Source organism: Oreochromis niloticus, linkage group LG19, assembly GCF_001858045.2.
Source record: "Oreochromis niloticus isolate F11D_XX linkage group LG19, O_niloticus_UMD_NMBU, whole genome shotgun sequence".
Lineage (NCBI taxonomy): Eukaryota > Metazoa > Chordata > Actinopteri > Cichliformes > Cichlidae > Oreochromis > Oreochromis niloticus.
Genome location: NC_031983.2, coordinates 10,770,945 through 10,796,538, shown reverse-complemented (window position 1 = coordinate 10,796,538; position 25,594 = coordinate 10,770,945). Strand labels below are relative to the sequence as shown.

Genomic DNA, 25,594 nt, shown 5'->3' with positions numbered 1-25,594 from the left:
TGTACAGGTTGGCTCACCATCATGGCTTAAGCCATTTGAGCCAATGTTCGTCTTATCTGCACCTTACTATCATAAAATGTAGCAATACACTATAATAATCTATCTATCATGCTATCAAACTGGGTCAGAAGTGACTGAATTTCAATTTTCTTGGAAAATACATGGCACACAACTTGTCATTTAATTTGTCTATATTATCTATATTTTCTTTTTCTTTCTGTCTTCTCCTTTCTTTTCTCCTCCAGCAGCTGCTGGCAGTGTAATGGTGTGGGGGATATTTCCTTGGCTGCCCATGTCCATGCCTTTATGATCACAGTGTAACCATCTTCTGATGACTGCTTCCAGCAGGATAATATTTTTTCACCTATTTCTAACAAGGAATACTTAATAAAATTGCAGGTAAGTGTGTAGTGCAAGATAAAGAAAAATCACTAACAAGCCAACAATCTCCTTTGAATAGCACTTAAAGATACTGGAAAGATACTGAACATGAACTATCCCTTTCTGTAGCTGCTTCTAAATACACATCCTCTTCCACTTCTCTTGCCACAAGGTTTTGTTTTAAGCCCCCAAATCTTTCTAAGCAACAGCTCTCACATAGGTGCTTAGACTCCATTAAAAGTTGGAAGGCTCCCAACGTCCTGGTTTGTAGCCCTGACAGATTTGTGTCTAAGGTAATGGAAACTCTAGCACCCCTTGCCACATTTGTTAAATCTTCTATCAGGAACCTTGGAATAACTTGTGACTCCGACTTCACATTGGACAATGAAATCTCTGGTTTGCTCTGGTTTTTATTACTTAAGAAATATTGCTAAGTTAAGTGTCACTGTATCAGGCTGTGAACTGGAAACTGTTATTCATGCATTCATTTTATTTTGTCTAAGCAAAACCTCCTTGGAACGACCGAAGGTTGTTTAGAACCCAGCTGCAGGATTTCTGACTTAGTCTTCCGAGTAAGTAAGAGTGTTGCTGACCCAGATGCACTGGCTCCCCATTATGTTCACGGTCCATCTTAAGATTTGGCCTTTGACTTTTAGAGCTGTGCATAGACAAGCACCATCATACATTGGAGACCTTTTACATGCACATGTCCCAAGTAGGTCCCTGAAGTTATGTGACTAGTGTCTGCTGGTTGTTCATCATAAAAGGCTGAAAACTAATGATACAGAGCTTTTTTAACTGTGCCACCCCCACCCCAGACTCAGGAACGCTTTCCCTGTGGGCTTGAGATCTGTGGACTCGGTTCTCTTTAAAGAAAAAAAAACAAATAGCTGTTACTATTGAATAAAAAACAACGGAATTGCTGGAGACGGCTAGCAAAACCATTGTAACGAGCTATTTGTTGCATATCAATAAAGTTTATACAAAAAAAGTCTACCTCGTGGCCTTGGCAACAACCTTTGACCCAAACATTCCCAGCAGGTTACTGGAGCTACTCATCTTTCAATGTTATTATTTGCTCTCAGCTTTTCCTCTTTATTCTAGCACTCGGTTGTTGTAGCAGTAATTGTAGCAGCGATGCCGACGAATAAAGCCTCCAAATCTAAAAAGGCCAAAGGCGGGTAAGTGTGCGTTTTGTTGTTGTTAGCCGAGCTGAAGTACAAACGGAAACTTGAACTCCTCTTTGGGTTTTGTTTCAGGAAAGAAAAGAAGGAAGGCAAACGGGACTCGAAAACGGACAAAGAGTCGGACGTGGAGAAGGCCAAGGCCCACGCCGTACTGTGGGAGCTGAGGTTAAAGGCCACCGAGCAGTCCCTGAGGGACTACACCGAGTCTTGTCAGAGGGTGGCACGCGCAAACGAGCATCTCACCAATCAGCTGTACCACGCGGAGAAAGACGCGATCCATATAGCAGGCCACTGGGAGAGACAGCTGGCAGCTAAAGAGGAAAAGGTCAGAGATTAACTCAAACTGAACATTTTAAAGCAGTGCCAACCGAAAGTACAATAAAAGCTAAAACAAAAATGTCAAACTTTTATATGTTAGGTGTAAATCAGGGGTGTCAAACGTAAGGCTGGGGGACCAGAATCGGCCCAACAAAGACTCCAATCTGGCCCTCTATGACTTTGGAAAGGAGGGCATAAATGTAGGATTTCTCTACTGATATAGACTTCAGACCAAAGATGAAGCCAAAATTAATCAAGTCATAGATAAACAATCAAATGATGGATAAGTTTCTGTTTTTTCACTATTTACTACAAAAATGTATGCTTTATATCCACAGTGGGGGAAAAAATGAATAAGAAATTTACAGTGAATTAAGAAAAACCTTTTGTTTTATAATTACAGACAGTTTAGGCAATGTGCTACCAGAACGTTTTGTGTAATTTTACACATTAATTTCTTATAATTTGAACCAACATTTAAATTATCAGTTGTGCTGACAGATTTCTGTCATTTACTGTAGCATTTCTTCATATGTAGAAAAGTGAGACCTACTGCTGAAATTGCACTTCTTTTCTTTTATGAAGATATCTCAAGGATTAAATGTGTACTTAAAGTTCTTTCCACCAACAGAAAGGGGAGATTTACTGGTCTGGCCCATTTAAGATCAAAGTTGGCATAGATTAGGATAATTTCTACATTCTATATACAACACCATAAAAAACAAAAATAATTTATTGAATAAAGAACAAGAATACTGCTGACCTGGCCTATAATGATACCAACCTCTCTCCCAAAAACCTTGGTAGTCCTAACGAGGATCACCCTGTACAATCGCCAGTGCCTAGTGTCCTAATTCCTAGTTCCCATCTTAGCACCTTAGCACCCCCGTTTTATCATTATTTCTATTTCTATTTTCATTAATTACCTCTCCTTTTCAGCATTCTTATTACTATCAAGAAGTAATAGAAATCGTAGCAGAAGTAGTGATGGTGGGAGTGGTGTTATTACTAATGTTATTACTAATTATATTGTTGTTGTTGTTGTTGTTGTTGTTGTGACTTTTTGATATCACACATATTCACATATGAAAAACATCAGTAATTTCCACATTTCTACTTTTTTCTCAAAATAGATTTTTGACTTTATTTTTTAATATGATCAACAATATTTTTTTTCTTAATGTGGCCCTCCGTCGTAGTGTTCCACAGTAAAACACTCTCTGTTTAAAAAAGCTCAAAGTGTGCAGTGTGTGGCCCATGAATATGTAAAATTAGGTTGACAGCCCTCATGTGAGTGATCAATGTGGTGTTTTCTTGGATGATTTAAAATGTCACTTTACAGATTTGTGTGCTGGAGAATGCCTTACAAACTCAGCAGGCGCTTGCCCGAGAAGAGAAGGACAAATTGGTGAGTTCATATAAAACTCAGCCACACTAAAAGAAAGACGGGCACCTTCAGATCTAATTTGGTCCACGAAACATGCTCCACATGCCTAGTATGTACATGGCAGAAAACTCCAGTAGAGCTTGTGATTTACTGTACTCGTGTTAAACCTGTAGCATCACAAAAATGTGCTGCGCTGTGTCTCAACAGCTGTCTTGTGTGCAATTATGTGGATATTTATTATGTAAGAAAACAACCAAACAAAGTGACCATAAAGCAAAAAACAAACCCCACACATTCCAAGTTACATGGTCTAATGTTATTTAAATCCACGTCAGTGGCTACAGGGGGAAAAAAGTGCTTGGTTGGAGAAAAGCAGTCTCGTTGCTGGTCTTGATGTGTTAACCATACCTCACATATCACACATGTCTTTACGCTAAAATGCAATTTCAAGTTACATAACATGCCCTAAAGGAACTTTTGACTCCTCCATCCCTGCACTCATCTTCTTATAATTAAAATAAAGAAATTTTGCATTGCTTGCTTGACAAATACAAGTGGAGACAAAAAAAATGTACAGAAAAGCCTTTTGCTAGCAGCTGTTTTCCATCCTCCAGCTCTTTTTACATGATGGATGAAAAAAGAAGCCTGGTTTGGACAAACTTAAAACAAGCCTGTTACATAAATGTATGGACCTCTCACATACGACCAGTCAGTGGAAAATTCTGCGGCTAACTCCAGAGATGTGACCCAAAACATGCTGTTTACAGCCCTTTTCTTACTGTAAGGTCACATGAGCTTAATGCTTAGTCCTTCCTGGAAGACATTGAGTTGGCCTAGGATGCAGCGTTGGCATATCGGGCCTATTTTTGCCACCCTCTCTTGGCTTTCAGTGAAATGTAGAATTCATTTTAAAATGTTTTTTTCGTGGACTCTACATGGTCTGGCTTATACTACAGGGCTGCAGCCTCTTTAATTATGTTATCGGTGTTTTTTAACTGTTTTTAAAACCAAGAGGCGACCACGTTTTTGATGTTTTAGCAACCACAGCCTTCCCCCTTCCATCAGGTCAGCTGATTCAATAGTTTGTGCTAAAAGCTAATTTCTGTAGGTTATTGTTTCCATAAACATTCACTCCATAGCTTTTATGTCAGTATGACTGCTTATCTCTGTGTAATGTATGTTTTGATGACTATCCAAACTATTCCAATAGTGATGCACTTTGCAGCTGTGTTTTAAAAAAGCTATTTTTATAACTGTCCTGCATATGTTCAATTTGCAGCATCAGGAAAAGACAGATGTAGGCTATACTAATCACTGTGAACTTTAAACTGGAAGGTATTTTTGGAAGGCTTGACCACTTGATAGATCACACACAGTGAAAATTGCAGATGACGCAAACCAGCTTGTGTAAATACTGTCGACTGGCTCTCTGAAGTCGACGAATGCGTACGGAGTTATCTGCAGAATAACGATTAGGCCTAACGTTGTAATCAGATGGTTGATAGCCTCTCATTTACTCGTCATGTACATGTTTGTGGGTGCGTGTTTTTCTAGTTTCTCATGACTTTGGTCATTTTGTCACATTTTGCTCAGACTGACTTCTCCACAGTAGCATCTTGAGGTATTTAGCATGAGTGATCTGTGCTGAAGTCGGTTTGCAAAAGAGCATTGGCCATTTAAACTCCACGATGAAATCTTCCTAAGTATTACAAGCTGCACTTGTGGGACTTTTGCACCAGATCCAGTCTAAGTGGATTTATGTGTACAGTTGCGACATGGCATTTAATACTCAGGATTCTGTTTTTGTGTCTGTGTGTGTGTTTGTCTAATTCAAAAGGTCAGTGAGCTTAACATGATCCAGGAAGAAATGAAGAAAATGAAAGAGATAGAAGTCCAAAGGGAGCAGGATATCGTTCACGTGAGGACACACAAAAAATTGTTATTACATGTAAGGATGTTAAAATGCGACCACTAACCATGGCTTTTCATATTCCAGATGAAACAAAGCAGCGATGATGCTTACAAGAAGCTAATGGAACACCTAAGAGAGAAGGAGGATCAGTTCTTAAAAGAAATGGTAGGAAGTCAGAAATATAATCCAAAAATTCTCCCCCGGGTTTGGAACTACACTCACTGGTCAACTTTGTTAGCTATGTCTTGCTACTACCAGCTTGGACCCCCTTTTGGCTTTAGAAATGTCTTCATTCTTCACGGCATAGATTTAACGAGGTGCTGGAAACATTCCTCAGAGATTTCTGTCCATATTAACATGACAGCAACACAGTTTCTGCAGATCCGTGATGTGAATCTTCCGTTCCACCTTGTCCCAAAAGTGCTCTTCCTATCAGCTTAAAGCAGTCTGGCCATTCTTCTCTGATGTCTGGTATCAACAAGACATTTTCTCCCACAGAACTGCTGCTCACTGCATATTCTTTTGTTTTTTGGCTGCTGTCTGTAACCTCTAGAGATGGTCATGAGTGAAAAATCCTGAGCAGAGCAGCAGTTTCTGAAACACTCAGAACCATTTGGTACCAAATGGTCAAAGTCACTTAAATGACCTTTTTCCCCATCTGATGCTCGGTTTGACCAGGTACAAATGTCTAAATGCGTTGCGTGGCTGTCATGTGATTTGCTGTTTTTCAAAAGATGTTGGTGAAAAAGAAGCTTTAATATTGAAAGGTGAAAGAGTGAAAAAGCTTTGTAAATTTCCCCTCAGGAACGCTTGGAGAAAGAAACAAAGGCATGCAGTCAAACAATGGCCAAGATGGCGGAGGACCACCGTGAAGCCATTGTGTGAGTGCTTTTTTTGTTTGTTTGTTTGTTTTGCTGTCACTTTACAGTCTAATTTTGCTCTTTAAATTGCACTGTCATGCAAAGTGCAAAGAGAAAATAATTTACTCATATGAGTGATTATGTATAAAAATAGATTCAGCTAGAACTGATGTTATTTTTCATCATGTTCCAAGGAACACATCCTCAGCCATGCTGCAGGGAGGAAAAAGTAAAGTGTGTGTGTGGAAGACCATAGTTTATTACTTTTGAGGCCATAAGATGTGCACTGCCTCTGCTGTGTTTAGTTATTTTTTACAGCTCATAAAACATTTACATTGATACTGGTGTGGTCCTGTCGGTTTGATCTTAGTGTCGGTAATTGATTTAATTTTGGACACATGTGGGTGATCTTAAAAAGTCAAGTGCAGTCATTCAGTTAATTCACTTTACAAGACTTACAAAAGAAAATGTGTGCCCTATGTCCTTATTATATTATTCTAATATGCACTACTTAATAACTTTGAAATATGCAGTCATGGTAAAAATAATATTCTCTTTCAATTACATTCAAGTTTTATGTATCAGGACATCAACAGATGACATATTCGTCAAGGACATCCTTTAATTAACAAAAACTAAGCCAGAATAAAGAAACAGTGTGTGAAAAACTAAGTACATCCCCACCACCTTTATTGTCTGTTTAAAGCACACTGAGTTGAAGTATAATGAAATGTGCTGTATGAATAAAATTGCCATCGTCATTTAGCAGAAATAACGTTACTGTGTGACCGTGTGCCTCTTATATCATTGCGGAGGAATTTTGACCCCCTCTTCTTTACAGTTTTGCTTCAGTTTATTGAGGTTTGCAGCAATTATTCATGCACAGCTCTCTTAAGATCCCACCACAGCATTTCACTCGGGTTGAAGGTTGCGCTTCCATCAGGTCTGTTTAGGCTTTTTCTTTTTTTGGCCTTTCTGTTGTAGATTTGATGCTGTGCTTGGGATCATTGTTCTGACCATTGGCATGACCGAGTTTCAGTCAAGCTTTAGCTGATGGACAGATGGCCTCTCATTTTGACTCCAGAATACTTTGGTGTACAGAGGAGTTCCTGGTCGACTCAATGACTGCAAGGTGCCCAGGTTCTGTGGCTGTAAAACAAGCCCAAACCATCACTCCTCCACCACCGTGCTTGGCAGTCGGTTTGAGGTATTTGTGCTGATATCCTGTGTTTGCTTGTCATGAAATGTGGCACTATAAATTATGGGCAACAACTCCATTTTGGTCTTGTTTCTCCAAAGGATATTGTTCTTGAGGTTTTGTGGTTTGCTAAGATGCATCTTTGCAAACCAAAGTCATACTGTCATGTCATTTTTTAGAAAGACGAGGCAAAGATGCAGTACTTGTTTGTTTTGTTTTTTTCTTGTACTGTAGTTACATTCTAACTGGGGCCTTAGTACTCTTTTTTTGATTTATCTTAGCTGGAACATCCACTTTTGCAAAGATTAGCAACTGCCTTGAGTGTTTTCCACTTGTGAACAATCCTTCACTGTAGAAGGACTTCAGATTGTTTGAAAATGACCTTGTAACCATTCCCAGATTCTCTAAGATCATTGCTGATATCTTTCCCAATTGGAATTGTGTCTACACACATCTGAATGCACCAGACCCACAAACTGCCAAAACCTTTGCTTCTGTGAACATGGTCACATTTCAGATCATTTGAGTAGCAGCATCTGACTGATAGTTGTTCTCATAATCCCTGTGTAACTAGTACTTAGTTTTCCCCATACACTGCTTCATCAGCCACGTTGATCTTAAAACAGTATTGACTCAGTATAATATGCCATGTTTTATAGATCATCTGAGGTTGTATTTATCTTATTTTAAGTGCTCATAAAGACTAAACACTTTTTATTGTGTCCTGATGCACAAAACCTTAGAACTGACAGTTTATACTTTTATTTACATTTTTTGGACTGTATTTCACAAATAAATAAATGAATATTTCTTGGACTAGGCTAGGAATTGACTGCAAATACTGCTGAGCACAAGATCAAGACTGGTGCGTGTTCATAACTGCTGATTAATTTTTCAGTGTCTCTTTTACACTGTATACTGTTTAGGCGATTGAAAGATGCTTTGCACTCTGTGATCAAGGAGCGCGATTGCCTCAGGGACAAGCTGAAATATCACATAAAGGAGGCAGAGGATCTGCAGAAGTTAGCAAAGTTACTGACTGAGGAAAACACCTCACTGGCATTGGACAAGGTATGTTTAAACCAAAGGACAGCAAACACCAGAGTAGCTATTAGGCACCAGCGGTCCCTGGACAGAGGCCGTTCATCTCCATAAAGACATTTTAAATCGCTTTCAGTTATGAAACACTTGTCAGATCTGTGCAGAATATATTTCAGGTGGTTTTTCCCTTGTGTTGTTTACTTGTGCTGATCCTGTGTATTTTGCTTGTGGTCCCACTCCCACCCCCCTCATCTTCTGACTACTATCCAGCCTCTCAGCGGTCAGTGGTTGTGGTGAGTTTCCACTGGTGTCTGGGTTCAAATAAAGTAGCTTATCCTTGGCCGTTTTCTGGCTGTGATTCTTAAACATAAATAAATACTGGGCACATTAATCTTACCTCTGATGATGACAGCTAATCAGTAGAGTAAACCTGGCTTACTGAAACTTTGACCACTCACTGAGCAGAACAGGCTGGAACACAAGTCAATATCTGTTCCTTGTTCTACACTAGAATAAAAGTGAGAGGATTTTCTAAAATTAACTCTGCGTTATCCGTTTCCTGCTCACCCAGAGCATGTTGGAGTTGACGGTAAAGGACAACGCAGCACAGTTGGGGACTCAAAAACAGAAGCTATCTGAGCTGAGGGCCGAGGTGGCTTCCCTGGAGGAGGCCCTACAGCTCAAAGCCGTGGAGATTGAGCAGCAGGAGAAGAAGGAGAAGGCGAACCTGGTCACCATCCAGGCCAGCCAGGTGGAGCTGGACAAGTTGCAGAAAGTGCTCGCGATGCGAGAAAAGGAACTGAAGCATGTGAAGCAACTGGCGAGCACCATTGTAGCAAAGCGCCAAGAGCTGGAGGAGTTCTTCCATGAAGCACTGGGTCACGTGAGGAAGGAGATCAAGGACAGCAGGCTCCAATACAAAAAGGAGGCACTGCAGAGTTATCGTAGGAGGTTTAGAGAAGCCACAGCAGGAAAGATAAAGTTCCCACCCATCCGCACCTTCCATAAAACTGCCCACAGTACCAACTCTGTCTATTCAGACATGGAGGCGGCTGCGACATGGTAGGTCTCCTGCCCTTCTCATCCTTTCCATACGCTGTGTGTATCTTCCTGATATTTTTAATTCCTTATGTTTACTAGTGCTGATTCCCAGCTTGTTCAGTGGTCAGGAAACATCTTTGTGGTTCATATTCATTAAGTAAAGGAATTTACACAACAAAAGTGACACTGAAATGTGATTTCATCTGCTTGTCTTGAAGGACGGATCGACCAGGGAGCGAAGTTGAAATCTCTGATCTCACTTGGGAGCAAAAGGAACAAGTGCTTCAGCTTCTCTTTGCTAAAATGAATGGATGCAGAGAAAGGTAATAAAACACTGCAATTATTTGTTTATGTTTGACTTAGCAAAAGTCATGCTGGCTGCTTTGTTCGCTCATTGACTTCATCCCAATTTTAATACATTCGAATCCTTTTGTAATCCCCCAGAATGAACTGACACTATTGCAGCAATTAACTCCGAAGAACAAAGTGCAGTGACACTGTGCAGTGGTTCAGTCACAGCTTCTGATGACTCCTCCCTCTTTTTAATGTTTTAAACAGCCATTTTCTCAGCAGAAGAGGATACCATAAAACATCAGTTAGGCTTCAAGCAATTTTCTTTTCCATGCAGCTGCTTAAAAAGAATGAAGAAAGAGTCTGGGCACAATAGTAAAAATAGGCCCAGGCCGCAGAGTCGTGTGCTTGGAAACAAACATCTGGTCACGTCGATTTGCTTTCAGCCTATTGGCCTCTCTTCACGTGCACTCGCAGCTTATTTTGTTCTTTGAACACTTGTGGTCAGAGAGCAGCTGGTAACATGATTTTCAGGAAGGAGTGTGCAGGAGAGCTGGATGTATAGGGGCAAGGCAGGCATGAGGAGAAGTATATTCAGGTTAACCTCGGTCTGGCAGCTACACCAGCAGAATAACACAGAACATTTGGCAGCTGAAGTTTGCAGCATGCAAATCCATGTGCATTGTACTGACCCGGAGTAACCCCTTCGCTAGACAGCCTGGAGGCCTCAGTGAAAAGACACCACTGTGCTAAAACATGACTTTTCACTGTGAGGTTCTGTATTTAACCGCAACTCCGCATTTTCCTGACAGCCAAGTCAGCCGACAGGTGGCTCTGCCGGCCTCCACTGAGAAGAGGAGCTTCACGGAGAGCGATGTAGCCGGGTAAGATGCTGAAGGAATGCACAAGAATAAAAACTGTACCTCATCCTTGCAATTAAGAAGCCCTTTAAGATTTATTGGTCCCCACATTCCATGTTTAGCCAAAAAAGCAGCTGCTGTGAGAACATGAGTGCCTACATGTGATTTATCAACACAGTGGCATGATGATGACTTTCTTCCAGAATTAGAGAGGAGCTGTCCCCGGCGACCATCAGCACCCCGGCGCCATCGGAGTCCACGCTGCCCTCGCGGCCAGCCGCCCAGCCAGATACACACATCACGTGACCTCCGAGTGGCCTCTGTGTCTCACATTAAACTGTGCTTGCGTGTTTCTTCAAGAGTGTCAACTCAACTAGAATATAGGATGTTTGTTTGTGCTTGTTCAAAATATCTTACCATGCACGCATGTGCGGTGTGGCATGCGAGTGCTTTTGCACGTTCTGTCTGTTGTAACTCAGTTAAAAAAAAAAAAAAAAAAAAAATCTATTTGTGACTACAGAGTGCTGATAAGAACAAATGTAACAGATGACATGAGGATTTCAGTTTACTCACACGCCTCCTCATTACCTCCACTTACATCCTTTTTTTTTGCATATTTGCACCTTCCAGCAAGGATGTGACAAGCAGTTAGAACAGAAGTAGCATCTTATGATAAGCTGAACAGCTGGGTCACCTGTACAAATGAATACATTTTGTATAGCCGCTGTTAACGTTAAGTTAGAATTCAACACTCAAGGTGCACCCTGGACAGGCCAGTAGCCAATGGTGGAGCCTGATTTTACAGTTGTGGGCACAGTTGGTTCACAGAACCCCCCCCTACCCACACCCACCCATGTGGTAAGTGGTTAAAAAGAATGGATGGATAGATGGGGGGGGGATTGATCATTTTTGAGGGGTTTTATCCTTTATTATGATAGAAAAGGTGACAGTAGATTGGAAAGCTGGGAGAGAGCAGGGGAAGATGTGCAGCAAATGGCTCAGGGCTGTTTCAAACCCAGGCCTGTAAAATTTACAGCTTATCGGTCAGTTGCTCAATCCGGTGAGCTGTAGTGGTGCCTGTGTATTGATCAATTTGATATTGATTGATAAGAATCAGCACAGCGGAGGTGCAGCATTTGCACATTAAGGCACTTGATGAATGGATAAACATGAGGCACGTTTACAGGAAGATGCCTCATTGTGGCCGAGTGGAAAAGTTTTCCAGGTCACGGGAGGAGAGGTTTAAGATAACATAATCAAAAGCAACCGGTGTGGCTCTAAGCAGCTTTCATTTCTGTGGACACACAAACACAGCAAGTGTATAAGAGTTTCAGCAGGTGCTGTATTTCAGGAAATGACATCAACCCAATAATGATACAGAACTTTTGGATTGCCTTAGTGTTGTCCCCTCGCACAATAGCCACATATACATATCTAATATAAAATCTTTTAATCTGGGGATTATTTATTTATAACTTGTATTTATGAGCTATTCACAGGTGACATATGAATCGTTTTTTGCAAGTGGAGCGTTTGACGTCTCCTGGTTTACAACAGTAATCAGCAGCGACTGGACGGAGCATTTAACGTCCCATGGTGGGCATGGTAACGGCAGGACTTTTTAACGTGGCATCTTCAGCTTTCCATTGTGCGGTGACGGTTTTGATCTGCGTGTAGAACTGGATGCCCTGAAGAGCAAAAATAAAAGCGTTCACATCAAATTAAGACGGCTGCAGCTGTGTTTTTACCCTCACAGGCCCACGACAGGATCCGTTTGTCACTCACTTGCTTTCCGTAGAAGTTCATGTCCCCTCTGAAGGATCCCCTCGATCCGGTGAAGGAGAACATTGGCAGCGGCACCGGGATTGGAACATTCACTCCCACCTGCAGAAAACAAGCATTGTCCCTTTCATTTCCATAAGTGTAAGGTTTGTAAAACAATTCCCTCAGGTCCTAAATTGCTAGGGACGAGCGAGACGCAGCTGATGAGAGATGCGGTACGTGCGTGCTGTTTACAAAGCAAGCTTACACGATCGCAACAAACAGAGATAAACCTGTGGCTTTTATTTGATGTGTGAAAACAAAGCGTGCTCTTACGAAAAAGGGAGGAAAACAAAGAATATATAAAAATAAAGTTTTGTTGCGAAAACACCAAGAGGCATGGCATGGTTGGTTTTGAGTGATTTAAACAACGGGAATAGGTTTGCATACTTGGGCCTTTTGGCAAAGGTGCATGGGAGAAAAGAAAAAAAACCCCAACAAAAAACAAAAGTAGATGTTTGTTGCATGGAGGTTTGGAGACGAGTACGGCACATGGCCTGCACAACATTCCCCGACATGTGAACAGCAAACACAGGGCATAACTAGGCTCCACAGGCAAACAAACAGGATGGCCATGTTTTTACTTAACTGTTAAACGCGAACCTAGAAATCCCTTTTGAGATTTAATTTTAACAATCCTCGCCACCAACGCCCCTCTTCCCCTGAATACTACCTGGAAAAGTTTCGATGCATCCCTATTTTTATTTAACAGAAGCATATTTGCTGTTGCTATTTGGGACTTTCTTGGGTGTGGATGTGGAGGGGAAAAAGGGGTTGCTCAAGGTGTGCATTTTGGGTAGGGAGCAAATATGGGTATGCTCGACATGGAAAATAATTGTTTTTTGTTTAATGTGTGAAGGCTTTCAAACAAATATGATGTTCTCTCCGCTTGAGATGGTGCATAGAAACGACAGAGCGACGTGAATGTCTCCTTTCTCCCTGAACGAGCTGCGCATTTGGAAGCAGCGGCCACTCACCTGGCCCACATCCACCTCATGAGTATATTTGCGTGCGGTGGCACCATTTGTGGTGAAGATGGCTGTACCGTTGCCATAGGGGTTCTTGTTAACTAAACTGATGGCGTCCTCCAGGGAGTCTGCCTCCAGAACGACCAGCACGGGCCCAAAGATCTCCTCGGTGTAGCACTTCATCTGAGGCTGGAAGAGCGCACAACGGAGCACTTTCACCAACTGCAGACATCTTTGTAATAATACTCACATGCAAATACTTTTAAGCCTCATACTGTGACGTTGCTGAGGATGGTAGGTCCCACAAAGTTGCCATTCTCGTAACCTTTGACCTTAATTTTTCGGCCATCCAGTAGCAGCTTTGCTCCCTCATCCACGCCGCTCTGGATCAGACTGAAGACTCTGTTCCTGGCTTGGGGAGAGATCAGAGGCCCCAGATCTGCACCAGGCTGGTCTCCTAGCAGGGCCCCAAAAAACAAACAGCTATAAGGTTACACGTTCTGTCACTTGACGGATGGGAACAAACTAAGGGCACTGACATTTCGCTGGCCACAAACTCACAAAAGCCAGGACAAGGGGCACTTTGAGGCACTCCCTCTAAAATGGATTCTTGCGGGTTTCCTGTGTATTGTACAAATTAAACTTCATATCGCTGTAAACACACAGACTCATTCTCCATTTTACTTCACATCAACTTCTTTTCTCAAAGGATTTGATCCTCTAGACCGCCATTTAGGCCCGAGCCGCAGATCTGGCCACAAATTTGCAGCATGGCTGACTCAACAAGCCCAGATGACTCCCAATGTGAAGTTACAACAGGCCATAAGGCAAGAGGTGAGGTTAGGGCGGCGTGGGTGGCCCCGAGATGAATAAAACCAAAAAGAACCTTGGGGGAAAACGGGCTCAGGAGAACAGGAGAGGCCGAGGTGAAGGGCGGGGGCGATGGGGCGTGGTACCTGCATTCACGCGCAGAGCTTTGGCACGTTCCACCAGCTCCGGCAGCCAGCTACGCGCCTCGCCCACCAGTATGGCTGTGGACAGAGCCATGCAGCGTTGTCCCGCTGCCCCAAACGCTGCGCCCACAAGCTGGTTCAGAGTGTTCTCCTTGTTGGCATCGGGCATCACCACACCATGGTTCTTGGCTCCCTGCAGTACACAAGAAGTGGTTAGCCCTTTGCCGTTTGATCTCCACATTACAGCAACCGGTTAGTCACAAGCAGGGACATAAAAATCAGGGAATTAGATTAGAAACAAACGACCTACAAATTTCACATTGCAAACTTGGTCCACATTTCAGTCCACGTGAGGTGATGGAACATTTCCAGTTCGCAATCTAGGCCTTTTTAAATGTGATGCACAGCTGCACCATGCACATGCACTCCTCAGTACCATTGAACAACACAAACACATGAAACTGTTGGCCAATGCTGCCACCTTCTGGATGTTTAAAGCACATGTCAGGCATTAAAACTGTTGCTCACCATGTTGGACTGCACCCTTTTGCCATTTTTAGAGCCCCTCTCATAAATATACTCCCCTGCTTGATTTGAGCCAACAAAACTGATTGCCTTGATGGCCGGATGGTCACAGATGAAGTTCACAGCTGTAAGAGGAAGACAGTTACAGAGATGACTTAAGTAATGACACGTGATTACGGTTAATGATTTAGAACAAATGTAGATATGCTCATTGTTACACGCATCGTTTTTTTGCCAAGATAACTAAATTTTCTATCTGAATGATGGATTTAAAAAAAAAAAAAAAAAAAAAAGGATTTATTGGCGGTAATTTGAGGCTCTAAGCTTATTTGTCAAACATCTTTACATCTTACTATAACATTGCACAGCCACCAGCTCTTACCGTTGTGTTGGCCGTGGATGATGTTGAGCGTTCCATCTGGAGCACCGGCATCCTGCAGCATCTTAGCCAGCAGCATGGCGCATGTGGGCACACGCTCTGAGGGCTTCAGCAGGTACGTGTTGCCACATACCATACCCATAGGGAACATCCACAGGGGGATCATGGCCGGGAAGTTGAAGGGGGCAATGCCGGCACACACCCCAAGGGGAAGGCGATAGGTGTAAGTGTCCATGTCTTTGGTGATGGAGGGCAGGGTTTCCCCGAGCATCAGGGAGGTGATGCTGCAGGCATGTTCTACCACCTCTGCATAGAAAGAAGTATGAACCGTAGTATGGTCAAGTTTAACAATTAAAGGATGACTGGCATCTTCTTATTTCATTTCACGAGATTTTGTTCAACACCCCTGGTAGTAATTGGTTATTTAAAGATGTGCACGGGCACGACATTTAAACAAACTGCATGTGTGTCAGCTGCTACACCAGGATAAAGTTAGCAAAGGTAGATATTGTGATCTGCATTTTTAAAATGATGTTTCAAGTATGAAGTAAAGATGACATATTTTCATTATAATGACAACTCCAGCTGTCACAGATACATTATTTTTATTCCAAGCCAATTTATACAACTACATCAATAGAGATATATACATTTTTTACAATTTTTTTTTTTTTTTTTTTAAATGAACCGGGCATATAAAGATGATCTAAGACATCTCCATGAAAAAAATAACAGACATAACAAACCACATCAAATCACTGAATTTGAACAAATAATTTTTTCCGGAGCAACTTTGTTAGTTCACATATTACTAAAAACTCATGTCCTTACTGTCCCAGGCCAATTGTTGCATGTTATTTACTATCATAAAGGGCCTAAAAATATCTAAATTGAACCTTCCAAAGAATCAGTCATGAAATAAACCACCCTCTGTATACAAGATAAAGCAGATCAACAGATTCCTGTAAAAGAGTTAAGAGCCTACACAAAATGCAAATATTTAACCACTTGTTGCTCAACGACAAAAAGGACATGTGCACATGTGTGTGTGTCAGACACACTTACGCAATCCTCTGAACACATCTCCCTCTGCATCTGCAAGGGTCTTCCCCTGCTCCACTGTGATGGCCTTGGCAAGTTCTTTCTGAAACGCAAGAGGACGCTTGTATGAATTCTCTGTATCAGCTACATAACCTAAAGTCAAGTTTCACTCAGAAATGCAAACAACAGCTCTGAACTACTGTAGAAGGACTAACATGCTGTCTGTCCATCTGTTCATTCATCCGTTGGAGTGGGCCTGGATACGAGCTGTCATATGTTGAGCGGTGGGGTGCACTCTGAACAAGTCACTAGCCTATTGCAGGGCTAACACAGAGACATAGCCAGTCCAAATTCTCCAGTTAACCTAACGCGCATGTGTTTGAACTTTGGGAGGAAGCCAGAGTACCCAGAGAGAACAGGGAGACGCAAGAACCTCTGTCTGTGAGGCAACAGTGAGTCCACTCTCTTGTTTGATTCATTAATTAAACAAGGCTGAATGTGTTTTTACTTTCAGAAGACTTTACGGTGACTTACAATATTGTCCTTGATAAGCTGCTGATAGCGCAGAAAAACCTGCTGTCGAGCCAAGATGGAGGTCTCAGACCAGGAGCGAAAGGCTCTGGAGCATGAGTCTACAGCAGCCAGCATCTCCTCCTGGGTGGCTTTGGGCACGCGGGTGATCACCTCGTTGGTAGCCTGTGAAAGTGGAAAAAAGTAATGATCATTACTAAGCTGGATTTTTTTTAAACACTAAAAATAATTGCTAATTTATACTGTGACTCTGCTCATTCAATAATGCCAAATCTGAATCTAAATGATGACATGGGATGCCCATCTACACAAACCAGTCTGGACCAGTATGTCCAGGTTAAGCAACTCCATACTGTACAAGCACAGTATGATGAGGCATCAGTATACATTCACCTCAACTAATAATGGATGTTGCCAAGAAATACTTACAGGATTGTGAATATCCAGCCATTCCGAGGACTTTGATTCAACAAACTTCCCATCAATAAACAGTTTGGTGGTGGGCTGTGAGGAAAGATATCAGCATTTACTCGCAGGGTTGATTATCTCTGAAATATATTACCAGATTAATAGTTGCACATAAACTCACCACAGAGGAGGAGGAGGAGCACAGTCGGCTGACTCTAACCGGAACCTGTGAAAGCGGCACAGCAGGGAGTCAAATCGCTAAATGTAGCAAATACTGCAGTATTTAACCATCCAAGAAGTACAATGTGCTGTTTGATTTGCACATTTTGTCAACCAGCTGCAGCCTGTTGGCCGATTAGATTAATGTGCAACTACTGAGTGGTGTGGAGTTGTGAAAATGGGGACAAGGTCAAGCTGAGTGAAGCGGACTGAAAGAAGGATTGCGGTCCGGGCTGCAGGTGCACGGTTAGACTTCTTTGCGCTTAAATACACCTGCAGCTGAACACGAGTAGAAAAACTTTCTTCATGTTATAAATCAGCTCTTCAAGGCATAAAATTATTATTATTATTACTTTTAAATCCTCTTAAGATTTCTGAACTGAGGAAAAACGTTATTCCTCCTCTGTAAAGGAATCCTCGCACATAACTTCTGCAGGACACTGTGTCAACAATCAGAGCTGACCACACGCTGCCACTTGCACTTTACCTTGGTCCTGAACGCTGATCTCAGAGCTGTTGACGCCATTCTGGGATATCATGTGCTAGGCCGAACTGATTTGACCCACTGTGCAGGCAGGTAGCACGGTGGCCAGCAGAAGACAGCATTCAGCTTTCTACCCCACAGATGTGAATCACCTGTGGGCGGGCTGTGGGGAAATCTGAGGCTTCCTATAGGCTCCAAATTCGCCCTCTCGCTAATAACGCAGCGTGATTGGCCACTCGAGATTGCCTTCTGTCCAATCACGACTCCAGCTCTTGGATTAAACCCGCCCTAGCTACTGAATTCCATCAACTATTGGCTAATTAAACCAGTCAGTTCTCCTGTCAGGAAGTGTGTACCAGCTGAGCTGTGTCCACACGCAGTTTTGCACAAAGTGGGACTTTGCTGTAAAGTGTGTGATCTTTAATCGATCAGATGCCCTTATCCTAAAGATTAAAGTGTTATCGCAGCCAGCGACCATGCGCTTGTCGTTAGCTTGCCTCGCTAAGGTACTGTCAGACCACTGTTACTGTTCGCTGGGTGTTATGTGTGCATCAGCTGCTTAATTTGAACCATATGAAGCCCAAATGGTGCTTAGTCATGGACCAAAGAGTAGGTAGGAGGGAGTTTAGGGGACACATCCTATTGGCTGCCCAAAGTGGATGAGATTTTTTTGTAGAAAAAGTACTTGCAGTAACTGATCCAGTTTAGTCGAGGGAAATCTACAGAAGTATGGCAACTCAGACTAAGGTGAACCCACTGCATAAAACCACAAAGCAAAACTTTGTTTCCAAACTGACTTAACATTTTCTGTTTTCTGTTCAGCCCATACTTCACGGATACTTCAGAAGCTCCTGCTCCTGGAGGGTTCGCATTGGTAAGTCATGCCCTGGGATTGTTCAGCTAAGCTTTGGTGTAACTTTTTTTTATCACTAAGATAATGAACTTGTTTGTGCACCAGCTTTTGCTCTAAAAGGTGTTGAATATGACCAGCTTCCAGTCAATCTGATCAAAGATGGAGGGCAGCAGGTACAGTGTGCAGACAAACATCAGTTTCTACATGATTGCTTGAATAAATCATGCTGAAACATTATGAAATTTCTGAACATGGTGCTGTCTTAAACGAACAATAAAACCATGCATTTCTTTTTTTAAGTCATGTGTTAGTCTGACAATGGTTCTCTCTGTGCCAAAGCTTACAGAGGAGTACAAAGCACTAAACCCCATGCAACAAGTGCCTGCAGTGGAAATTGATGGCATCACTCTCTCTCAGTCAGTGAGTCTGCTTTCATAACACCGTCACATTATCTTATTACATTTACTGAATATTTTGGTAATACTGGTAACAGTTCTAGTAAAAACCTGACTTGGTACCCCCTTTTTCTAACCTTTAAGCATTTGCAGGTAGTTACTTTGTAATTTCAAATAAAATACCTTTAGTCACAGACTGTATTAAAAAGCGTTACCAAAATTCTTTTGTTTATGTAGCTGGCAGTGATCCAGTACATCGATGAGACCAGACCAGGACCCCATCTTCTTCCAGCAGACCCAAAGGCGCGTGCCCAGGTTAGGATGATAAGTGACCTCATTGCCTCGGGTATACAGCCCCTGCAGGTAAGCAGAACACAGTCCATAACGCCATCAGTTCAAATCTCTACTCTGATTCACAAAAATCCATGCTTGCAATGCCACAGTTAACCTGCAAGACCAGTAACTTTATCTTTTTTTTAATTCCTGGGTTTCTCAGAATTTGTATGTAATCCAGAAAATGGGAGCAGAGAAGATGCAGTGGTCTCAGCACTTCATCAATCGTGGTTTTCAAGGTAAGCGGAAGCCTGTCAGACCTCTATACTTTGTTTTAATTTTAAATGCGGAGAACTGCACTCTGAAAACACTTGCTCTGTTTTACACAGCAGATGATGAACACTGAGTTGCCTCTATAAGTGCACATTTTTGCTGTCATTACAAAGCGTGACTCATCAGCTTAACCATCCTGCTTTGCTGTAATGTCGCAAGCCGGAGGCTTTTAAAACTGATGATGATTAAATCAACAGTGATCCATTCCTGCAAACTTAACACAGAAGTACAAACTGCTAACATTTCTTTTCTTCTAATATTTACATTTCCAAACTTTCCAAAGTGATAATCTAGTTCTGCCCGACACCTGAACATGATGTGATAAAAAAAATGCCAATGTGGTTTACATGCATGTGTTATTATCCCCCAGCTCTCGAGCCAATTCTGAAGCAAACAGCAGGGAAATACTGTGTAGGTGATGAGGTAAGAACATGAATATATCACAGGATAACATCTGGGCAACTTCCAGCACAAAGATTATTTCTTACTTTCTGCTTCTCTTTTAGATTTCCATGGCAGACATCTGTCTGGTCCCACAGGTCTACAACGCAGAGAGGTATGCTATGAGACATTTCATAAAAACTGCAATAGAAGTGCTACTTTAATAGAGACGGGCTTTCCACAAAATCCAATTTACATATTTTCCCTCTGGCGTGCAGTGCTGTTTCTCTGTCTAGTGTGTTTTGTGCGAGCTGACCAGCATTTAAGATAGTGGCTATAAAAACATCTGCCTTCTTTTAAATATAATGGAACCAGATGAAACTAGTTTTGTGCCACTCAATAGCATCAAATAATACAAAACATGATATAACCTCAAAACAGCCTGTACAGGGAAGCATCACCACTGTGCTTTTAATGTCTACAGGTTCAAAGTGGATATGGGGAAGTATCCAACCATCAAACGGTTAAATGAAGCTTTACTTGAGATTGAAGCTTTCCAAGTGAGCCACCCATCACGCCAACCAGATACACCTGATGATCTGCGTGCTTAGTACAAAGCCACTGAGAAGTGGTTTGTGTTAAATAAAATGACTGAAAAGCGACTCTGTTCCAGCGCAGTTACTTTAAATAACAAGAAAGGTTCAAGTAAAAAAAATATTTATTAGTATTTTAGCATGAAATTGAACTATGACTTTAATTTGCCTTCAAAATCATACAGATACGTGGAGAAGAGGTACGGGACAATAATGTGTAAAACAAAACGCTCAGATTTGCTATGCAAAGTGGAAAACCTCTCTTCTCAGTTTGCAGCACATTGCCTGATGGTGATTTTCGAAGATTCACACAATAAAGTAAAAGAATCACACAGAAGACACATAAATACATAATCAATGCAACAAAACACAAAGCAGAAGAATTAGTCTTCCAGACAAAACGCTCTTCTCATGTCAGATCACGTCACGGGCCATGGTGGCTAAAAACTGTCCAAGTTGGACTCATTTGTCAAAAGGAATCTCCACGGTGCATTTGATTGTGTCATCGTAAAAGGAACCAGAGCAGTCCGACCCACCAAACACCAGCAATGCACACTGGAGTTTAACATTTTCACCCTGTCCATGTGTCCCAGTGTCTCTTAGGATAGCGCTGCCCAAAAGCATCATGCTGTGTCCAGCACGAGGCCTGGAGCAAAGCAGGGGAGACGCCAGTGAAGTCCACATATTCGTATCTGGGGGAGAAAAGAAATGAAGCTTGATTAAAAAGCAGTTGATTTCATCAATATTGATGCTTAGTGCAAAATAACAACACTGGACTGAATCTGAACAAACACACCATATTTTTTAAATCCAATAACACTGAAAAAACAAAACACTCACCTGTATTAAAGATGTGAACATCCTGCAGGGCTCCGATTGCACTGCACCCTCCACTGACTAAAATCCTGTTGTCTGAAACTGGGAGTGCTGCATGAAACCTGTCAATTTATATATAAAGAGGTTTTATCTGTATCATTATTATGGCCAATCTTTACATATTCTTAAATATGAATTATGTTCAGCTAAAAGAAAAGAGAATAATCTCACTAGGATGAATTTTGTGTTAAACAACATTAAAATTGCACTTCCCTCTTTCTGGGATGCCCAAGGATACTACAACCAGATGGCTACATGGATGACATTTATCAAGGTTGATTAGTTTACTCACCCTCGAGGCAGCGGTGGCATGTTCCCACTCTTCACAGCTGTGTACTCCATGAATCCTTCACTCAGTAGGGAAAACGTAAGCATCAGTGCAATCCTGGACACTCAGTCTCCATCTAAGGCTGTCAGTGAATCTTTATCTTACCCAGATCTAACACGTGGAGGTCGTTAAAGTAAGCAGCGGTCTTGCGTCCACCGAATATGATCAACTTCTGAGACAGAAGCGTAGCCGTGTGCCTGTTAAAAAGCATGAAATTAGCATTCCTGAGAATTAAGAAAGCACTTAGGGTACAATAAATTTACTGAAGACTGACCCAAACCGAGGCAGAGGTCTGTCCCCTTCCACAATGGGCTGGTACCAGAGTCCAAACTCTGGATTGAAGATGTATAGAGCATTACTGCAGGATTTATCCCCTGAGGAAAGGCTTGACTGAACTCCTCCAAAGACAAAAAGCTCTTTTTTGTAAAAGACTGCAGAGTGATACGCTAAATTTGGAACGCTGCCTTTTGCCTTAAGGATGGGAAATATCCCCAAATACAGCAATGAAAAAAAAACAAAAAACAAATAGCCTATTTCACATACACGTACATGCTTTTAAAGAATGTGAAAACGCAGCATGTTAACAACAAACCCACATTGACAAGCTTCCACTTCCAGGTCAGAGTATTAAGGATGTACAGCTCCGTGTAGCGCCGACCCTCCTTCAGGCCACCGTAAACAAAGACTGCTTTAGAGTCTGGGTCATAGGTTGCAGTGTGTCCTCGGGCACATGGTGGTTCAGGTCCAGAAGCAGAGGAGTTCAGCGGGAACCAGAAGTCACCGTCTGAAAAGAGGTCAGGTAACAATTAAGTACAAATGCTTCCTCCACCGGTGCCACACAGCAGTGAGATGCTTTATAGATACAGGGAGCTAATATACATATATGGCCAGATGTATATTCAGCAAAGTCCACTGACCCAACTCGAGCTTCCACAGGGAGTCCTTGCAGTAGTTTTGTTCTGAAGTCTCCCCTCCGATGAGGATGGCAGTATCAGGGTCACTCAGACACATGGTGTGGCACCAACGCTTTGACGGACACGCTGAAACTAATTAGAAATCTTTGTAAAAGCCACTTCTGTGCAATCCTGTGTAATCCCAATATTTTTTTCCTTTTTGCCTCTGACCTCCTCTGTTCTCGCTCTTTATGAGCACAGTCATTTCTTCTTGACTGTTTATCCTGGATGACCTCATCTTCTTAGGGGTCGAAGCTTGGTCTACATCCTCTGAGAGACTGTCCACGTCCTCAGAGCTCCACCTCAGCTGGCCTCTCCTACTAATGACTGTACGTCTGGGTGTCTTTTCCTTCCAGCCACACAGAGCGCACAGCAGACCTGCGTCAGTTACTGCCCTCACATGCAGACACTAACATACACCTAAGGATAACACTCACTGTAGGCCACACTGGAGGTTTATTCCCCACAGCGGAGTCACTGGTGTCGACTTTATTGACTTGGATCTCAGCAAAGCACACGCTGTCGCTCCTGTCGCTCAGGTGTGAGGTCTCAGAAGTCACCTGTAAGGATTTGTATTAACTGAACAATCATGACGCTTGAAAACCAAAGCATGCATTCCCACTGAACTATTACGGCCCCGTTTATCTCACCGTTTCACTTTCAGCTTCTTGGGTGTGTAATGTGGTGGAATGATCAGTCACATCGTGCCCTTCGGGGAACAAGCATTTCCTTTGAACCAAAGGGGTACTGCTGAAGACGCTGGAGTTGTCCTGTGGCTGGTCACAAGTCTTTGCAAGAAATAAACAAGTGAAATGCCACTATGCAATATCAGCTACAAACTGCTTTTTTTGTTTTAAATCCCACATATAGGCATGATGCCTAACACAATGATGTAAAGAAAGCAGGGAGTGTAATGGAACTAGCACAAAGAAATTAATATTAAATGACGATACAGGCCATGAAGCTATTTATAGCTGGGTGAAAATGGTGGAAAGCGATTCTGTTTTTCAAGAGTTATTTATATTTTCACACAAAAGTAGAAAAAAAGCAATCAGCGTAAGATATTACTTTAAACTTCACCTTCCTTTTAGGCTTATTGTATCTACTCAGCACAGGAGTTGGATTAATTGCATTCAGATAAGCTATATTTGTCCTTTGCATGCTATAACCTGTAGCCTGAACAGTTTGTGTGTTTTAAAGTGAGGCTATATGTAAATTCCCCACTGCATTTAACCATTAGTAAAATAACCCACACTTTCCCCACACAAACATGAGCTCTACGTGAGTTTTTTTCGGATCTGGTCGCGCTAAATACTTGTGTTTTGTACCTCTCCAGAGACTGTGAGTAAAATCTTGCCATAAACTCCCCTCCTGCCCCTCTCTGCAGCCACTTTGACCATCTCAGGGCTCCAGTCACCTTCCCAAGTCAGACACCTGAGCACAAAGAGATCTCAGCAAACTCTAGTTTACAAATTCACAACCTTGCGGCTACTTCACGTACCTAAATTGAGAGGACAGAATCCCAATTTTCTGAGCTGGTACTTCTGCACTGACCAGAACCTCGACTGAAATTGTGGTCTCACTGCATTCCCACTGTCCCAGACCGAAGATGACCAGCTGCTTAGGAAGAGGCAGCGGGAGATGGACTTGAAAGCACCTCCGGTTAGATTTGCTGTGAAGAGTGAGTCCAAGTAATGATTCTTCGCGTTCTTAATAATCGTTCAACATGTGTTTTTTTTTTATTATTATTATTTACTTATCAAACGACTTACCTAATAAACTGGCGGGGGGCGTCACGCAAAGACCAAAGGACATAAAAATTGAGTCTCCCCATACTGTTTTACGGATCCAATACGTTTTGAGAGCAGCAAACATCGGCGGTACTTAGATCTCCAGTGCTAACCTCTGATTGGCCGAGAGGAGCTCGAGGCCGTGGTGAACACGCACAGGTGAGAGGTCAAAGTAATTAAGGAATAGGCCCCGTGGTGGATCCGCTGGTTGGACTCCAGATGACTCACTGCCTTTCTATATGTCTTTGGATAAAGGGAAGTCAAGTGTATGACTGGACATCTATCCATGCGCTTAGTAAATTCAAGATCTTTGTCTCGTAACAAAAATAAAAATAAAATAGTTACAATTTAAACTCTAAACACCAAATATCTGCAATCAGTATTTATTATGGATCTGTACGGGCTTACTGAATAGACTTTCAAAGTCATTTCAATGTTTTATAGACACAATTGATTGGCATGATCAAATTTCGTCAGTCATATTTGCTTCACGTATTATTGGTGATCAAGTGAGAATCTCCACTGCACTAATAGCAATATCAGATGAGAGTTCTAGCTTCTCTCTAAAGTAGGTGAGTGTGGGGCCACTTAGGTACGAGGTCCATCCAGGAAATGTGGCTTGTGGCTACCATCTCTACTACTACACTACATGTTAGCGCTTATAGTTTTGGAGAAAGAAAATTATATATGGTACAAAGAAACTTCTGAGTGTATTAGACTTGTGTTTCAGCCATCTAGAAAATGGCTGGTATCTGAAATTTTCAAACAACGAATGAACTTTTATTAAAAAGACTAATCGTGCACTGTGATCTTAAAGCAGGGGTGGGCAATTCCAGGCCCCGAGGGCCGGTGTCCCTGCAGGTTTTAGATCTCACCTTGGGTCAACACACCTGAATCACATGATTAGTTCGTTACCAGGCCTCTGGAGAACATCAGGACGTGTTGAGGAGATAATTTAGCCATTTAAATCAGCTGTGTTGGTTCAAGGACACATGGAAAACCTGCAGGGACACC

At 42.2% G+C, this 25,594-nt stretch overlaps 4 protein-coding genes across 5 annotated transcripts; 2 read left to right on the top strand and 2 right to left on the bottom strand.

The window, feature by feature from the left end:
- Window positions 1-1,364: 1,364 nt before the first annotated feature.
- Window positions 1,365-10,928, top strand: bbof1a (basal body orientation factor 1a). The gene is made up of 11 exons (XM_013276275.3): window positions 1,365-1,562; window positions 1,641-1,893; window positions 3,229-3,294; window positions 5,111-5,191; window positions 5,270-5,350; window positions 5,990-6,066; window positions 8,170-8,314; window positions 8,856-9,346; window positions 9,544-9,648; window positions 10,429-10,500; window positions 10,680-10,928. Exons 1-11 carry the CDS (start codon window positions 1,519-1,521, stop codon window positions 10,780-10,782), a joined length of 1,518 nt encoding a protein of 505 aa, XP_013131729.1. The 5' UTR covers window positions 1,365-1,518; the 3' UTR covers window positions 10,783-10,928.
- An 870-nt stretch (window positions 10,929-11,798) lies between these two features.
- On the bottom strand, window positions 11,799-17,963 carry aldh6a1 (aldehyde dehydrogenase 6 family, member A1). Its single transcript, XM_005476956.4, has 12 exons — window positions 17,809-17,963; window positions 17,284-17,328; window positions 17,124-17,198; window positions 16,698-16,859; window positions 16,188-16,266; window positions 15,126-15,428; window positions 14,747-14,868; window positions 14,222-14,411; window positions 13,541-13,722; window positions 13,275-13,454; window positions 12,262-12,360; window positions 11,799-12,164 (listed from the first exon to the last, which is right to left on the bottom strand). The coding sequence occupies exons 1-12, from the start codon at window positions 17,845-17,847 to the stop codon at window positions 12,060-12,062; spliced, it is 1,581 nt and encodes a 526-aa protein (XP_005477013.1). The 5' UTR covers window positions 17,848-17,963; the 3' UTR covers window positions 11,799-12,059.
- Window positions 17,964-18,146: 183 nt separating this feature from the next.
- On the top strand, window positions 18,147-20,702 carry gstz1 (glutathione S-transferase zeta 1). 2 transcript variants are annotated; one of them, XM_003453056.4, is made up of 9 exons: window positions 18,147-18,311; window positions 18,628-18,679; window positions 18,764-18,831; window positions 18,998-19,078; window positions 19,291-19,416; window positions 19,550-19,625; window positions 20,030-20,082; window positions 20,166-20,215; window positions 20,525-20,702. In XM_003453056.4, exons 1-9 carry the CDS (start codon window positions 18,282-18,284, stop codon window positions 20,649-20,651), a joined length of 663 nt encoding a protein of 220 aa, XP_003453104.1. In that variant the 5' UTR covers window positions 18,147-18,281; the 3' UTR covers window positions 20,652-20,702. The 2 variants fall into 2 exon arrangements, with proteins under 2 accessions (XP_003453104.1, XP_003453103.1); XM_003453055.5 differs by lacking the exon at window positions 18,147-18,311 and adding an exon at window positions 18,358-18,552.
- A 39-nt stretch (window positions 20,703-20,741) lies between these two features.
- Window positions 20,742-24,768, bottom strand: zgc:163014 (uncharacterized). Its single transcript, XM_005476955.4, has 13 exons — window positions 24,563-24,768; window positions 24,292-24,462; window positions 24,119-24,224; window positions 23,441-23,578; window positions 23,228-23,350; window positions 22,962-23,139; window positions 22,755-22,883; window positions 22,434-22,621; window positions 22,112-22,308; window positions 21,943-22,034; window positions 21,802-21,856; window positions 21,474-21,571; window positions 20,742-21,325 (listed from the first exon to the last, which is right to left on the bottom strand). The coding sequence occupies exons 1-13, from the start codon at window positions 24,622-24,624 to the stop codon at window positions 21,096-21,098; spliced, it is 1,767 nt and encodes a 588-aa protein (XP_005477012.1). The 5' UTR covers window positions 24,625-24,768; the 3' UTR covers window positions 20,742-21,095.
- Window positions 24,769-25,594: the final 826 nt, after the last annotated feature.

Excerpts from the sequence above, each read along its gene's own strand:
- bbof1a (XM_013276275.3), top strand. The coding sequence starts at position 1,519 with ATGCCGACGAATAAAGCCTCCAAATCTAAAAAGGCCAAAGGCGG. Across the intron at positions 1,563-1,640 it reads TCTAAAAAGGCCAAAGGCGG|GAAAGAAAAGAAGGAAGGCA; the intron begins GTAAGTGTGCGT and ends GTTTTGTTTCAG. Across the intron at positions 9,649-10,428 it reads ATGAATGGATGCAGAGAAAG|CCAAGTCAGCCGACAGGTGG; the intron begins GTAATAAAACAC and ends TTTTCCTGACAG.
- zgc:163014 (XM_005476955.4), bottom strand. The coding sequence starts at position 24,624 with ATGGGGAGACTCAATTTTTATGTCCTTTGGTCTTTGCGTGACGCCCCC. Across the intron at positions 23,579-24,118 it reads TACTCACAGTCTCTGGAGAG|ACTTGTGACCAGCCACAGGA; the intron begins GTACAAAACACA and ends TTTCTTGCAAAG. Across the intron at positions 23,351-23,440 it reads AAGAAGCTGAAAGTGAAACG|GTGACTTCTGAGACCTCACA; the intron begins GTGAGATAAACG and ends AAATCCTTACAG.
- aldh6a1 (XM_005476956.4), bottom strand. The coding sequence starts at position 17,847 with ATGGCGTCAACAGCTCTGAGATCAGCGTTCAGGACCAAG. Across the intron at positions 17,199-17,283 it reads GCTCCTCCTCCTCCTCTGTG|CCCACCACCAAACTGTTTAT; the intron begins GTGAGTTTATGT and ends CTTTCCTCACAG. Across the intron at positions 15,429-16,187 it reads AGATGTGTTCAGAGGATTGC|AGGTGGTAGAACATGCCTGC; the intron begins GTAAGTGTGTCT and ends CTTTCTATGCAG.
- gstz1 (XM_003453056.4), top strand. The coding sequence starts at position 18,282 with ATGCGCTTGTCGTTAGCTTGCCTCGCTAAG. Across the intron at positions 18,312-18,627 it reads CGTTAGCTTGCCTCGCTAAG|CCCATACTTCACGGATACTT; the intron begins GTACTGTCAGAC and ends TTTTCTGTTCAG. Across the intron at positions 18,680-18,763 it reads CTCCTGGAGGGTTCGCATTG|CTTTTGCTCTAAAAGGTGTT; the intron begins GTAAGTCATGCC and ends TTTGTGCACCAG.